This window comes from Alternaria dauci, chromosome 1, assembly GCF_042100115.1.
Source record: "Alternaria dauci strain A2016 chromosome 1, whole genome shotgun sequence".
NCBI classification, from domain to species: domain Eukaryota; kingdom Fungi; phylum Ascomycota; class Dothideomycetes; order Pleosporales; family Pleosporaceae; genus Alternaria; species Alternaria dauci.
In genome coordinates this window covers 2,208,847-2,222,787 of record NC_091272.1, presented here as the reverse complement: position 1 = coordinate 2,222,787, position 13,941 = coordinate 2,208,847, and the positions used below count along the sequence as shown (strand labels likewise).

Sequence of the window (13,941 nt, the reverse complement as noted above, 5' to 3'; positions counted from 1 at the left end):
TATAATTAGATAGTCACTATTTTTATAACTTCTCGAAATTGATATATACATTGTTGTGTAAGCAGCGAAGGCAAAACTGGCGCAGAGTCTACCAAGGTATTCCCACTCTCTTTTCTTGTGCGTACATGTTGTGTGTGTTGCTTTTGAGCCATCTGCATTGGCAATGATCATTAGGTACTAGGGGTAAGCCGACAAGAACCTTCATCCCATAGTAACTGTTGGGCATCTTATGATCTGTTACGCTTTGTCAACATTCTGTCTTACATCAAAGTGCCATCGCCACAAGGGTTATAGTCTACCCGAAGAGGACAGGTGGGGTGGCTGACATAAGCAACAGCCTGGCAAGGGTCCGGGTCAGACGAGTCGAGCTTGCTTGTTTGTGGTGCGGAGAGTAGCTCACAAACGTCACGGCTGGCACACGAGCGTCACCACCACCACGATCCATCCACACACTCGCAGACCGAGACGCAAGCTCGAGCCACGATCCGAGTGAACCAGTAGACAGCAAAGGACACAATGGCAACTCAATTCTTGAGGGCGGCCGCTCGCGCCGGCGTCCGATCGCCCATGGCTGCTTCCCGCGGATTCCAGACAAGCGCGGTACTGAGGCAGGATGCTGTTGTTGCGCCAGTCAGGAAACCTGTTGGTGCTTTTAGGGGAGGGTGAGTGCTCATCTCGCAATTATCTTGGCAGAGGTTGCAACAAGTGGGATGACTATACGACTATGGCTGGAAGCTTTCTCATATGCCGACAAACGAACCCTGAGGCGAAGACGTAGACGTCTCGGCGACAAAGTGGAACAGAAGGATATGGCTAACATACGACAGATTGTTCGGTTTCCTTCTCGGCGCGACGACATCCGGCGCAGGCATGTACTACTATGTCATTGACGAATACCGCGTGTCAAATCAGCTCCTGACCGAAGACATTTACGTACGTCATCCAAATATACTTCCTCTGCACATATCTGCGGATGGAGTAACGATATATGGAGGTCACCTATGGGAAGCGGGCCATTGCTAACGAGAGCAGGCTCTCCAATCCGCCGTCCAACGGATAGAAGGCTACGTCCGCACCCTCGAGGACAAGGTCGATGCGAAAAAGCGATAAAAAATCCACCGAGTACCTACCGAGCGACGAATAAGCGGCAGAATGTGAGCGAGACGCTGAGGAGGACATGCACGAGCGGGGCAGGCAGTGCTGCACGCGGGGCCAGCGGGATGAGACACGCATGTACATTACGAGATTGGTCTCTGCTGAGTCATTACGAAAGCGTGTATTTATCGAGTGTCTATCTTATACCAAACACATTTCTAGTTGCTCGTGCTGATGTCCAGGGTACCAGTGGCAACGTCACGGCGAACCGGTATTGCATTCTAACACCAAGTATTGCGTATGTGCTTCAACTGCAGTTTCGGCATTGTCCTCCTGCTTTCACATAACGACTCTTGTTATTGCGCATGATCGTGTGATGATTCACTTATGCCTGCACCATACTGCTTCATCTTTCGGTGTGTCAAACTCTAACTTTTATCATAGCAGATGCGACGCTGCATGTGCTTTTATCCGTATTTCAACCTATCATCTATACGTATCTCTGTGAGCAACGTTCCTGCCCAAATCAAAACCAAACGCCTATCATGTTCCATGACGCCAAACGCACCCGAACATCTGACCTACGTCGATGTCTTCACAGTAGCACAAGTGGCGCTATCCATTCACACTTCGGAGGCGTGACCGGGATGTCCTCATCATCGTTAAACCGTCCTAGTTGCGAAACGCGTTTATAAATCTCCTCTAAGATCCTGCCCTGCTCGCCGTCATACTCCTCTGGTTTGCCCTCCTTGTACCGGTCCTTCGGGTCAATGGGCTTGCCGTCTGGTGTGACACCCTCGACATGGGGACGTGCTGCCGAGGTAGGCTGTGCGATTGAAGGTAGTTGAGAAGTAGCTTGAGCAGGAGCCGGGGGGTCGCTAGGTTGGTTCTGGGGTTGAGTTGCAAAAGGAGAGGCAGTGGATGTGGAAGTTGCAGGGGCAGCAGATGTCTGGGGCTTGAGGAACGGATTAGCAGCTGCTGGCTGCGTCGCGTTGTTTTGCGGCTGCTGGGTGCCGAAAGGTGAGGGCTTGCTCGCCTGACCGAATGCTGGCGTTTGTGACGATGCAGTACCACCAAAGGGGCTTGACTGCACAGGTGCCTGGGTAGATGCTTGCTGAGGCTGGCCAAATGGGTTTGGTTTCTGTGCTTGCTGACCAAACGGTGAGGGCTGGCTTGTCTGCTGCGCTTGCTGACCAAAGGGAGATGGACCTGACGAAGCTTGCTGACCAAATGGAGATGTGCCAGAGGATGCTTGTTGCCCGAAGGGGGAGACACTGGCACTTGGCTGAGACGTTTGGCCAAATCCACTTTGACCAAATCCAGGCTTGCTGAAAGGGTTTGGCTTTTGCCCTAGAGCGTTCGTCTGTCCAAATCCAGACGCCGCACCTGGTGCTGATGGCTGGCCAAAAGCCGAGCCTTGGCCCATACTGCTGGTCTGCCCAAAGGCGCTTCCTACGCCCGGCATCGATGGCTGACCAAATCCAGAGGCTCCAAATGCAGGCTTTCCAAACGCACTACCACTACCACCCAGCGCTGAAGGCTGACCAAAAGGTGATGGCTTTTGACCCAAAGCAGAAGCCGAACCAAAGGGCGAAGCTGATTGGCCTGGATTAGACGCCTGCCCAAAGGCCGAAGTAGTCTGGCCTGGATTTGAGGTTTTTCCAAAGGCCGAAGTAGTCTGACCCAGGCTTGACGCCTGCCCAAAAGCGGAGGTAGTCTGACCCGGATTCGAGGGTTGACCAAATGCTGAAGTGGTCTGGCCCGGATTTGATGGCTGTCCGAACGCGGAGGTAGTTTGTGCTGGGTTGGATGGTTGACCGAAGGCCGGCTTGCCAAATCCTGGTGTTGAGGCCTGGCCGAAGGCAGCAGGCTGCGAAGATGCTGCTGCCGCCTGGAATGGGTTCGAAGGGGCTTTCATGAAAGGATTTGCTGCAGTGTTAGATGATGCAATCGTGTTACTCATCGACCCGGTTGCTGAAGCAGTGCCCTTGGCGATGTCGATGCGGTTGGGGTGGACGTCGGCACCTGCTTGAATATAGTTGATAGCCCCTGTAACGTCGTCTAAAATCGCCTTCACTTGCTGTTGCATCTTTTCATTCAGCGCACCCTCTTCCTGTTGCTGCAGTCTGTTAGTTTTAAGTAACCTAGAGTGATATTCCGTACTCACTGCTGTGGGCTCGTTGCCGGCCGCCCGTAACGTATAGTACCGGAGTCGGAGCTCCTCAGGACTGATCTCGACCGGACCTTCAATCAGCTGACGTGGAGCATCTTTCCCTGGGCCATAACATGAGAGCGGGTAGGTTGGACGCTCCTTGCTAAGATCTGCTTGGATGCTGTCCTTGTCTAAGTTGAAAGTCGACGACTTTGACTCGCGGCTGCCCCCGAATGAGCTGGATCCGCTGTTGTCACTCGGACGGTAGCGATCGCCATTGAAAGCACTAAAGCGGTTGTTGTTGGAGCCTCCATTCCGAGCTGCGTCCCTCGGACTTCCAGGGTGCTCGAATTTGCAAGCATCTGTTTTGCGTGAGAACACAGTCGGTAGATCATATCTGGCCGGTTACCTCCGAACTTGCAAGCGTTTCGCGGATAGAAGTTGCATACGGTCATGTCGCCTGGGTAATCGTTTGGTTGTCTTTGTCCAGGATCAGGAGTTGCGACTCCGTGTTGACTGGACGAGTTAGTAAGACTAGAAATGTTGTTTACGTCTGGAGACGCTGTGTTGAAGAGGGCAGAGCGACTGGCTGGAGGTCGCGACTGGAGTGAACGGAAACTTCAGGCGAAAGAACGCGACGCGCTAGCAATCAACGCGAACAGAGCGCCTGGTTATGTGCGCTTCAGAATGCAGTGAATTGTGTTGTACAAATCGCATTACTTGTACGTTACCTCTGCCCATTGAAGCTCCCTCTCGGCGCGTCCGGCCTTCTGCCTGCCTCCGCCCATTTCGATTGATGCATGTTGAATGCTTGCCCGTCACACGTGGAAGCGGTCAACGTAGACAATGTGAAAGCACAGTATAGGAAAGAGGCGAAGGAAAGGTAGCACCTACGGTAGCGCGGTAATGTCTATTTCACAGTTAATTTGTTGACAAATGTGGACTTTTCTTGTGCTCTGTCGATGTGAAGCTTTGCTCTGTGATGGCGCTCAACGTTGTCGAGGCAGGCCCAGAAGCGGTACGAGCTAGAGTGCATTGAGCGCTAGCGCATACCCCGAACAATCGCACCGCCTTCCACGTACGCGATCATCGCATGTCTACGCACTGCTCGATGATGCATCTTGCGCCATGTACATCCAGGGGCACTACTCCATACCGCTGTCAATTTACAGATTCGAAACCAAGACCTATCGACGACATCTGGGCGTACATAGCTGATTGCTAGTCCCGAGCACGCGCTGTTCCTCCTTTGACCATTCCGAACTATCGCTTGGCATGCCGGTGTAGATGCACGCTTTCTCTATTCTTACCATCGGAATCTTCGTTGCAGGATACTCGACTGCTCGTTGGGATCTTGTGACACGCGTCTACGAGCTAGCGATATTTGCCTGGGACCACGGAGTGGTGACGAGGACTGCCAAGGGCTTTGCTCTGCTCTCCCTGCTCTTCTTCCTCTTCATACTGCCAATTGTGCGCATCGCGACACAGGAGACGGATCTGGTCAGTACGGGCCAGTCTCGCGCTTGCAAGGTTTCTGCTGACACATTCAAACAGCATCCGCGACTTGCAGGCACTGGCATCTCTGCGCGCGAGCAGCTCAAACGTCGCGGTTCCTTCTAGCGGGGTAGCAGGATGAGGACATGGTCACACACAATGGGTTGATGCGCGTATTTTGGCCATCGGACGCTCCCAAGGACTCTGTGCCGGGTGTTCTGGTGGGCTTCAGAAACTCGACATCGGATGTCTTTGTCGTCGGTGTGCTACAGGACGTCGAGTTGCGCCAAGTCGAGAATGCACTGCTCGTAGGAACCCTGCTGCGACACAGCCCCCACGATATCCAGGAATTACTTCAGCGATGCGGTCACTCCTCTGTGCGCGCACTAGGTTGCGTCAACCCCAGGAGCCCAGTCGATCAGTCTGGCGCCGACCTTCTCACAGTCCACACCGATCCCTCACACCAATTTCCGCGCCTTCATTACCCCGATGATACCCTTGCATCGATGCAGGTCATTGTCTACGACCGACCCCACCCAACGCGTATGCAATACCTCTCACTCAAGCCCATCACGCTGGCTCTGGGGGACAAGACAAGGGTCGCCGAATGGGACGTGGCTTTCGAAGAGCTAGAACGAGCAGAGGAGAGGGAACGTAAGAGGAAGGCACACCTTGTCGAAAAGCTGAAGCTGCACAGAGTGGTTGCACATCCTCGCACACAAAAGGAGCTGGCGTTGCCCATGATCATCGAGCAGATTAACTGTTCGCACGAACTCAACGCCCTACTGCAAAAGAATATTGGCATGATTGGCAGACGCACGAAGCGGGCTCTGAGTGTCAGTGAGCGCGTCGTCGAATCGGCCAACGATCTCTGGGACTATGGCTGGCTTGTACTCCATTATGCATTCCGAGTCTGGATATGGCCCATAGCTGCGCAGTTGTTCATTTTTGGACTGATTGCGCATCGCATAATGGGAGAGGCAGTTCTTCAGGTTCTACATTGGCGACCAGGCTCTTCTGACTCGCCAGCCCTGAAAGACATTTCTGCAACAGCACAGCAGATCGACATCAGATTGCAACAGTCCTGCTACTGGCCTATCCAGTATCTTACCTTGCGCAGGAGGAAGATCAACTGGGAGAGCATTACCAACAGTCACCCCGAATACATCCGATTCTACAATAGCCTTTGGTTGGTCGCGAACGATGTCATAATGGGTATCGCCGTCGGAACATTCATCATCGAGAATGCTTCCTTTGTGGCGGCTCAAGTTGACACCATTTTCAGCACCTGGGCAGTCGACGGGCTACGGCGCATGATATCGTGGCTCATGGGCTGGCCTGGAGGCTTGAAGTTGAACACCGAACTGGCTGCATTTCTTGGCGACCTGTTTCTCTGGGTCATCGACTACTGGGCTGGTATGTTCATTAGGCTAACATACACGAGTTGCTACTGACTGGACCTCGCAGGCTGCATATCACTCTTGCGACCACATCTACCTGCGCTCGTCCAGGTCATCGGCTTTTCAGCTTTTGCTGGTGCTACGATGCCCATCTCCATCTTTTCAGATCTCGTCTCACTATTGACGTTGCACATCTACTCGTTCTATGTCGCATCTGCTCGCATCTTCCATTGGCAGCTTACGATTATCATATCGCTCTTTCACCTCTTTCGTGGGAAAAAGCGTAATATCCTCCGTAACCGGATCGACTCATGCGACTACGACTTGGATCAGCTGTTACTCGGAACGATTCTTTTTACATTGCAATTCTTTCTACTGCCGACAGTGTTTGTCTTCTACTTGACGTTCGCAAGCGCACGCATTGCAGTCATCGGCCTCAAGGCCGCGCTGGAGATGGGCTTGGCATGTCTTAATCACTTTCCGCTGTTCGCTGTCATGCTCCGGCTGAAAGATCCCGGGCGATTGCCTGGGGGGATATATTTCGAGCTACAAAACACCACCGATGCTAGCTCTAGCACAGCAGGCTCGGCAAACTCACCACCCACTGCTTATGTGCTGCTAAAGGTAGGTCGATCTTCTTGCAGCTACGCCAGATATAAACTAACGATGAACAGTCAATCCCATTGTCGCTTCGCGCAATGTTCCAGCCTTACTTCGACCTTGGCGATCGCATACGCAAGCACTATTTCTCACCTAGTGTCTTGCTATGTCTAGTGTCCGGACAATTTGTTCCACCTATTCACCGCCGCAACCTATACAGCCTGCAGTACAGCATGCTACCCGCAAACAGGGCAAGCATCGGGGAGTTATGGAGAAAGTTGACTGAAAGGAGTGCAAGAACATCGTCACGTGTGCTGAATGGGTATGCTGCAATGCCACTGAGGAAAGACATACAAAACGGAAAAACTAGAAGAGATATATGAAAGTTTGAATGCTCTGCATCTATCACGTGTCTTTGTTCGTCATTGTTCCCATGTGCCTTGTAACTTCTGTTTTGCCTTGGAGTTGAGAGCAAGCTCATTGCGTTTTGAATAAAAAAAAAGACATGCATGACCCGCTCTTATACGGTACTTTCGCATTCCTTATTCGCCCATTCGTGGGGAGAAATACAAGATTTTGACATTGAACCAAGAGTGTAGAAGGTGATGAGGAACGTGACTCTCCGTAATCGATGAATATGTACTTGGAGTGTGACAGCTTTGTCATGGTGAATGCCTGCATGTGCCTAACGCGATACGCCTTGCATCCGATAACTACCATCCTCATGCATCGTAAAGTGCGCAATCTGACCCATAAACCCAACGCTTCAAACACACGCCGAAAGCCTTTTATTTGACAAAAGCCGCCGTAGATGGTATGCAAGATAAAAAATGAATCGAAATTACCTCCTTGATGTGCGGGAGCAAAGACGCCATGACTCCTGTAAATCCTATAGTCCGAAAAACGCCAAATCTCGTTCAGCTAATTACGCGTCTTCAGATTCCCTTGTCGACCAACGGAGGGAGTCGTCATCGCTAGGAGGCTGAGGCCAGTGGTGCGGTTTTGGTGTGGTGCTGCCAGGCTCATCGTCGTAGGGTTTACGACCCCATACTACGTAGCTGCTCGGCATTAGTATGTGACTTATTTGATTGCCTGTCCGACTCACAAATTGTAGTAGGCATGTACGTTCTCGTCGACAATCGAGTTCCTCACATGCGCGAGATAGACCTCGACCTCAGCTGGTGTCCAGCCCAGCCCAGTGACAAAGTATTCAAGTGACCATCCCTGCAAACCCAGCATCAGGTTCCAGCTACAATACTTGCCGAGCATTTTCTCGCGGTCGCTCTTTGGCCATTGGTTGGCGGGAATAGCAAAGACCTCCTCATGTACATCCACGAAACCAGCTTCCTTGTACCACCTCTTTAGCTTGTCTGCGATGCGTAATGGCCGGCCGAGTTTGTGTGCTGCCTTGTCTGCCAATTCTGACCACTCTTTGAGTGGGTAGTCTTCGGGCATGTCGTCGGCACACTGGAGCTTTGAGTACCATTCCTGCGACTCCATCCACCCGCCGGGCCTCAGGTTGTTGTAACTCTTTTGTATGATTTCTCGGAAGTCGTTGAAGATGCCGAGGGACATGCGCGTGTGGATGTAATCGTATACATAAGGTTCCTCTTTGGGATACCACCATGTTGGACTGAGGATGTCTTCCATGTAGAAGTCGATGTTTGTGTAGGATAATTTTCGCTGGATCGGGGTCAAGTCAATGCCTTCGACCTACTGCTGGGTTAGAATGGTAGTGGGCGAGGAATGGAATTGCATACCCGGCAGTTTGGAAATTCGGCAGCTGCTGATTGTCAGTGGTGGTTCTCCGGGGAAAAGCAGGCATGGCACCTACCCATCTCAAAGCACCAGATTCCGGTTCCACAGCCAATGTCCAACATTCGCTTTGGCTTCTTTGGCTTGAGCGGCGCAAAGTAGTTTCGCCTGTGCAAAAGACATTTGATAATGGCATGCTGCCAGTCGAGGCGGTATATCTCTGGCTGTAAGATGTGCGAGTCAGCGACGGGCCGATTGATCAAAGAGGCATTTCCAAGCAGCGCGTACCTCGTCATTTGGGAATGGGTAGGCTAGAGTGAATTAGCTGCAGCTATGCGAAAAGGGCCCCCTCCAGTTGACGCTTACCTCCGGCGTGGAAGCTGTGGTAGGTGCGACCGTACTTCTTCTCATTCTCGTACATGCTCGGCGAGAGGCTTTGTACTTCGCTAAGACGTGTGAGCGCGCGCCATGTGTCAAAGAGGGAGGAGCGCAGTACAGGTCATCATATTCTCCATCCGAGGGCAGTTCCGACTGCGTGATTGCGTTAGCCTGGTGCACTTTGTATGTGTATGTGTGTGCGCGTGGTGGGGAAGGGCGTGCAGCATACCTCTGGCTCGACAGTCGAGTGTGTAAAGTCGGTGAGATTGGTGGCACTGGACAGCGGGCGCAGCTTGTCTTTGGGCACCGGGTCTGACGTCGAGGTGGTCATGATGGGTTGCTGGTACGCTACGATGCGCTACAGAAGACGCCCCGAGTCGTGTCGAGGAGGAGGCGAAATCCAGCGGAATGGCTGATGTCGTTCCCAAGACCCTGGCCTTGGGGGGACCGTCACGCCGATAGCGAAAAGGCCGACGGGAGCGCTAGGCGTGGGCCAGTAAACCCCGCAGTCGTCCCAACCCTCGACCGCCTGTCTGTTGCCAGCTGTCCAAGAGTCCCCACAGCCACCACGACCACGTCGAATGACAGCTACAGCTCGACGCCTCACGTTACCAGTACCGTGTGAATGGCTTTGGACGTGCGTCGGCCCTTCCGAGACGCTGGGTGACACTCACCGACCCCTCGGGTGTGCACTCCCTCTCCATGCCGCCGCATCTGTCCAGAGCTTACCATTGTTCGTCTTTTGTCGTGCTTATCGTCGTCGTCTACCGTACGCAAAGCCGCCTGTAGCCCGGTCCTTTCGTCGCCTTGGCCGCGAAGGATTCCGCCCGCCGCATCAGTCCATGCATCGCATCTGGGCCAAGATCGTGTCAAATCATGTCCAGTTTGCCCAGACTGGCGGGTTCAGCTGCCACCCGCGACTCACATTGCTCGACTCTCTGCGAGACAATCGTAGCATTTGCAAATCCCACATTTACCTTTTCCAGCCAGTATGCTAGCGAAGGTACCTGCAGAACCCGGTATCCCACCAGTCTCGCTCTTCTTTGATCTAGCCATTATTGTTGCTCTCGTCTGACTAAACAAAAGCACGCATGGCTCTTTCTATATCTGAGCTTACAACCCTCGTAGGCCAAGAAATGACTACTCCAGGTTCATGTCTTTTCCCAGACCATATCGCAGCTGAAATCTCTTCTAGGATATACCCAAGGTGTGCCGAAAAGACCAGAAGCTGCGTGGAGCCGCAGTAAAAAACCATCACAACATATCTCACTCACTTCTACATTTACCCATGTCTGTACGTTTACTTTTCGTACTAATATCCCCGTCACATGATCGGCATGTATAGTGGCTGTGCACCGAAGTTGGTTGGCTGAGCTACTAGACGGACTTGGCCAGTGACATGAGGGGAAAAGCTTGCTGAATATTGTGTCTCAGGTTGGATGATACAGAAAGCACGAGGAAGGAGAAGCGGGAAGAGAAAAGAAAGTGCAAGTCACATTGCGTGAAGGTGGTGGTCCACCTACGCCCCGCCACTAATGTACAGGTAGTCGTGCCAGAGAAGCTTTGGATAGCGCATTATTTACCGGCCCTTCTTGACCCAGCCCTCGAGGTTCTCCCGTGTATCGGCCAGCTTGCCCTCGACCATACCAACAGTTCCCTGTGCGTGTGCCTTTCCTGTCTCGATGAACTGCGAAATCCTGCTCTTCATTCGCAGATGCGTGTCTGCAAGGACGGGGTATCGCTCTTCGTATGTCCAGATGAGGTCTCCGACGTTCTTGGTCGTGATTGGAAGGACAAGGTTTGCGGCGGTGATGCCGACTGCAACTGGAACCGAGGTTCGCAGCAAAATGTTCCTGTTGCGCGTAATGATGGAACCTGCCATTGAGGAAACGAGGACGTAGAGAGCGCCGGGGAGAACCTTCTCGCCAGATTCCCTTGGTGGGGCTAGGGAGCGGATGGTGCTTGTGAAGGAGTGCTCGAGGCGGAGCGTTTCGGTCAGGGCGTTGTCGACGGCCTTTTCACCGCGCACAGCTTGCTCGTACAGAGCCATGCGCGCACGACCAATCTGGACGGCGAGGCGGTCGGTCGGTGTTGGGCGGTAGGTAGACTCCGGGGACGAGGACGAGTCTGATGGGTCTGCCAGAGAGGGGGCGGTAGGAGCTGTGGTATCAATGGGCATGTCATCGTAGATGGGTTTGCGGTCCTGTCGTGGCGTTAGCATTGCAACGCACCCACATTCCAGAGGCCCCGAAGACGATTCTCGGAGGGCCCAGAGGCATGCCAACATACAACGTGGTCCGCGGGTCGCTCCTCTGCATAAACGGTTCCTGGTGCGAAGATTGCGGCGGCGGAGAGGGCGGCCATGGCGGGGACAGCGGCGCGCTGTACGAGGTCAATACACCGTCTTCCATCAATTCAGGGCTACTCACCTGCCGTAACAGCGGTCTGAAAGCCATGTCGAGCGTGGGGCGGGCGCAATGCGTCGAGTTTGGTGGTGCTTGACTTGTGATGTTGAGCTCAGAAGACGCGGAAACGGCCGTGCGAGCGCCGCAAGATTCCCGTCCTCGGCTTAGCAGCCATGACATCGTGCCCAGGTGCCCTCTCGTCTTCTCTCCTGCTAGGCCACCCTCCACCCCGTGCAACCCAACATGCTTAAGCGCCTCGCACGCACAAAGCAGTCGCCATGGGTCTGCCAACAGTGTCTCCAACACTCCCGCCGCCAGCGACGCTTCAACTCCACTTTCGCCGCCGCCGCCAAAGCACGCGATCCTGCCCCGAATCCCCTCTACGGCCTGTCTGCCAGCGCCAGGACAGATGACGACGCCCTCCGCAAAGTCTTCGATAATGCGTCTTTCTGGGACAGCTTCAAGCGCGCATCCCACAAGGGGACACCCACGGGAATAATAGGCAACAAATATCTTACCCATCCCCAGGGTTTCGTCGACTTCGTCACTGTCACGATACAACGCTGCAATGCCGTGGTGCAGAAGGTGGCAGCAGCGCAGTCGGTCGACGACTTCAAGCACACGGTCAAGGATCTCGATAAGCTCAGTGATCTACTATGTCGGGTAATAGACTTGGCCGACTTTGTACGAGGCACGCATCCAGATCGCAAGTTCCAGATCATGGCCATGAAAGCCTATCAAACCGTGTTCCAGTACATGAACCAGCTGAACACGACACCAGTACTACACGACCAGCTGAAGAAGGCGTCCGAGATACCCGACGTATACGACACTTGGACCGAGGAGGAGCGCATCGTAGCGAGGATACTGATGGACGACTTTTCAAGATTTGGCATTGGTCTAGATGACAAGACAAGGGAGCGCCTGGTAGACTTGAGTGGCGAGATTGCGGATGTCGGCAACGAATTCGTGGAAGGCATGGCTCCGGAGAAGCTGAACCTGAAGTTCAAGTCGTCGAGGCTGAGAGGGCTGGACCCAAATCTCGCAAAGGCACTGACAAAATGGGGCGAGACCACCATCTCCACCATGCACCATGAGTCGCAAGCTGTGCTGCGGTTCGTGGACGATGCCGATGTACGGCAAGAAACCTACCAAGCTGTTCGAACAGCAAATAAACAAAGCATTGCGCGTCTGGAAAAGCTGCTGAAACTGCGAGCGGAGCTGGCGCAAACATCAGGCTATGAGACTTTTGCGCATATGACGCTGGAGAACAAGATGGCGCGAACACCAGAAGCGGTCAACACGTTCTTAAAAGCGCTCTACGAGGACAGTCGACCAGCTGTCCTTGCTGACCTAGAGGAAATGATGGAGTTGAAGAGAGGTGATGCTCACCAAGACAACTTCCCCAATCGTATCAACGCTTGGGACAAATTCTACTACACACAGAAGATGCTTGCGACGATGGAGGGGCATTACAGGCAGCGTACGCCCGACTCTTTATCCGCATACTTTTCCGTTGGCACTGTACTGCAGGGCATATCGCGACTCTTTGACCGTTTGTACGGTGTTCGCTTTGTTCCCAAAGAGACCCAGCCAGGTGAGGTATGGGACGATGGTGTGCGCCGACTAGACGTCATCTCCGATACCGAAGGCCACATTGCCGTGCTGTACTGCGACCTTTACTCACGACCTGGTAAAACCCCTAATCCGGCCCATTTCACTCTCCGATGCAGCCGCGAGATCCTGCCTTCAGAAATGGAGGAAATGTCGCATATGCAGCATCGTTTCTCTTCGCCCATCGAGGCAGCCACAGACGGCATGCCCGTCTCTTACAACGCAGAACGCAACAGCTACTTCCAGTTACCTACAATAGCATTGATTTGTGACTTCAGCAAAGCTTCGCACTCTCGACCAACACTCCTCAATATCCACGACGTGCGCACCCTCTTCCACGAAATGGGCCACGCACTCCATTCCATTCTAGGTCGCACAGCCCTGCAAAATGTGTCCGGCACCCGCTGCGCGACCGATATCGCTGAGCTACCCTCGGTCCTCATGGAGCACTTTGCCTTTTGTCCTCACGTCCTAGGCTTATACGCACGACATTGGGAAACAGACGCCCCTCTCCCCATGGCCGCCCTAGAATCCCGCCTCGCAATTGATAATCGAAACCAATACTCTGAACTCGAAAGCCAAATCCTCCTCTGCATGCTCGACCAAGCCTACCACTCCCCAATCGCCGCAGACCCAAATTTCAACTCGACCAAAGTCTATCACGACGTGTACAATAAATACGCGTCTGTCCCCGAACCTGCTGGTACAGCCTGGCAAGGTTTCTTTGGCCACCTGTTTGGCTACGGGGCTACATACTATTCTTATCTCTTTGATCGCGCGCTCGCGGCCAAGATCTGGAAGGATGTTTTCCAGCACAATGGCCAACAAGGTAGTTTGGACAGGGAGAACGGTGAGCTTTACAAGAACGAGGTGCTCAAGTGGGGCGGTGGGAGAGATGGATGGCAGTGTTTGGCTGGTGTGTTGAAGGATGAGAAGTTGGCCAAGGGTGGAGAGGAGGCTATGGCTGAAGTGGGAAGGTGGGGAATCAGAGAGGCGAGAGGGAAGTAGAAAGTAGACGTCGTTTTTCTTTTCTTTTTAGACGTTTGAG

At 53.3% G+C, this 13,941-nt stretch overlaps 6 protein-coding genes across 6 annotated transcripts; 4 read left to right on the top strand and 2 right to left on the bottom strand.

The window, feature by feature from the left end:
* Nucleotides 1–387: 387 nt before the first annotated feature.
* Nucleotides 388–1,327, top strand: ACET3X_000670 (uncharacterized protein). The gene is made up of 3 exons (XM_069447991.1): nt 388–662; nt 828–933; nt 1,033–1,327. Exons 1-3 carry the CDS (start codon nt 517–519, stop codon nt 1,108–1,110), a joined length of 330 nt encoding a protein of 109 aa, XP_069310912.1. The 5' UTR covers nt 388–516; the 3' UTR covers nt 1,111–1,327.
* Nucleotides 1,328–4,534: 3,207 nt separating this feature from the next.
* On the top strand, nt 4,535–4,867 carry ACET3X_000669 (uncharacterized protein; the record flags this gene model as incomplete). The annotated part of the gene is made up of 2 exons (XM_069447990.1): nt 4,535–4,747; nt 4,802–4,867. The coding sequence occupies 2 exons, from the start codon at nt 4,535–4,537 to the stop codon at nt 4,865–4,867; spliced, it is 279 nt and encodes a 92-aa protein (XP_069310911.1).
* Nucleotides 4,868–4,908: 41 nt separating this feature from the next.
* Nucleotides 4,909–7,124, top strand: ACET3X_000668 (uncharacterized protein; the record flags this gene model as incomplete). Its single annotated transcript, XM_069447989.1, has 3 exons — nt 4,909–6,157; nt 6,209–6,765; nt 6,816–7,124. 3 exons carry the CDS (start codon nt 4,909–4,911, stop codon nt 7,122–7,124), a joined length of 2,115 nt encoding a protein of 704 aa, XP_069310910.1.
* Nucleotides 7,125–7,370: 246 nt separating this feature from the next.
* Nucleotides 7,371–9,245, bottom strand: ACET3X_000667 (uncharacterized protein). Its single transcript, XM_069447988.1, has 8 exons — nt 9,104–9,245; nt 8,993–9,027; nt 8,863–8,942; nt 8,785–8,807; nt 8,576–8,720; nt 8,502–8,524; nt 7,847–8,454; nt 7,371–7,799 (listed from the first exon to the last, which is right to left on the bottom strand). Exons 1-8 carry the CDS (start codon nt 9,203–9,205, stop codon nt 7,667–7,669), a joined length of 1,149 nt encoding a protein of 382 aa, XP_069310909.1. The 5' UTR covers nt 9,206–9,245; the 3' UTR covers nt 7,371–7,666.
* A 1,208-nt stretch (nt 9,246–10,453) lies between these two features.
* Nucleotides 10,454–11,330, bottom strand: ACET3X_000666 (uncharacterized protein; the record flags this gene model as incomplete). The annotated part of the gene is made up of 3 exons (XM_069447986.1): nt 10,454–11,077; nt 11,164–11,256; nt 11,304–11,330. The coding sequence occupies 3 exons, from the start codon at nt 11,328–11,330 to the stop codon at nt 10,454–10,456; spliced, it is 744 nt and encodes a 247-aa protein (XP_069310908.1).
* A 192-nt stretch (nt 11,331–11,522) lies between these two features.
* Nucleotides 11,523–13,901, top strand: ACET3X_000665 (uncharacterized protein; the record flags this gene model as incomplete). Its single annotated transcript, XM_069447985.1, has 1 exon — nt 11,523–13,901. One exon carries the CDS (start codon nt 11,523–11,525, stop codon nt 13,899–13,901), a length of 2,379 nt encoding a protein of 792 aa, XP_069310907.1.
* Between the last annotated feature and the right edge of the window lie 40 nt (nt 13,902–13,941).

Bases quoted from the DNA above. Each gene is read 5' to 3' on its own strand.
- ACET3X_000667 (XM_069447988.1), bottom strand. From the start codon at position 9,205: ATGACCACCTCGACGTCAGACCCGGTGCCCAAAGACAAGCTGCGCCCG. The intron at 8,808-8,862 runs GTAAGCGTCAAC...AATTCACTCTAG, and splicing joins CCACAGCTTCCACGCCGGAG to CCTACCCATTCCCAAATGAC. The intron at 7,800-7,846 runs GTGAGTCGGACA...AATGCCGAGCAG, and splicing joins GTACATGCCTACTACAATTT to CTACGTAGTATGGGGTCGTA.
- ACET3X_000670 (XM_069447991.1), top strand. From the start codon at position 517: ATGGCAACTCAATTCTTGAGGGCGGCCGCTCGCGCCGGCGTCCGATCG. The intron at 663-827 runs GTGAGTGCTCAT...AACATACGACAG, and splicing joins GTTGGTGCTTTTAGGGGAGG to ATTGTTCGGTTTCCTTCTCG. The intron at 934-1,032 runs GTACGTCATCCA...TAACGAGAGCAG, and splicing joins TCCTGACCGAAGACATTTAC to GCTCTCCAATCCGCCGTCCA.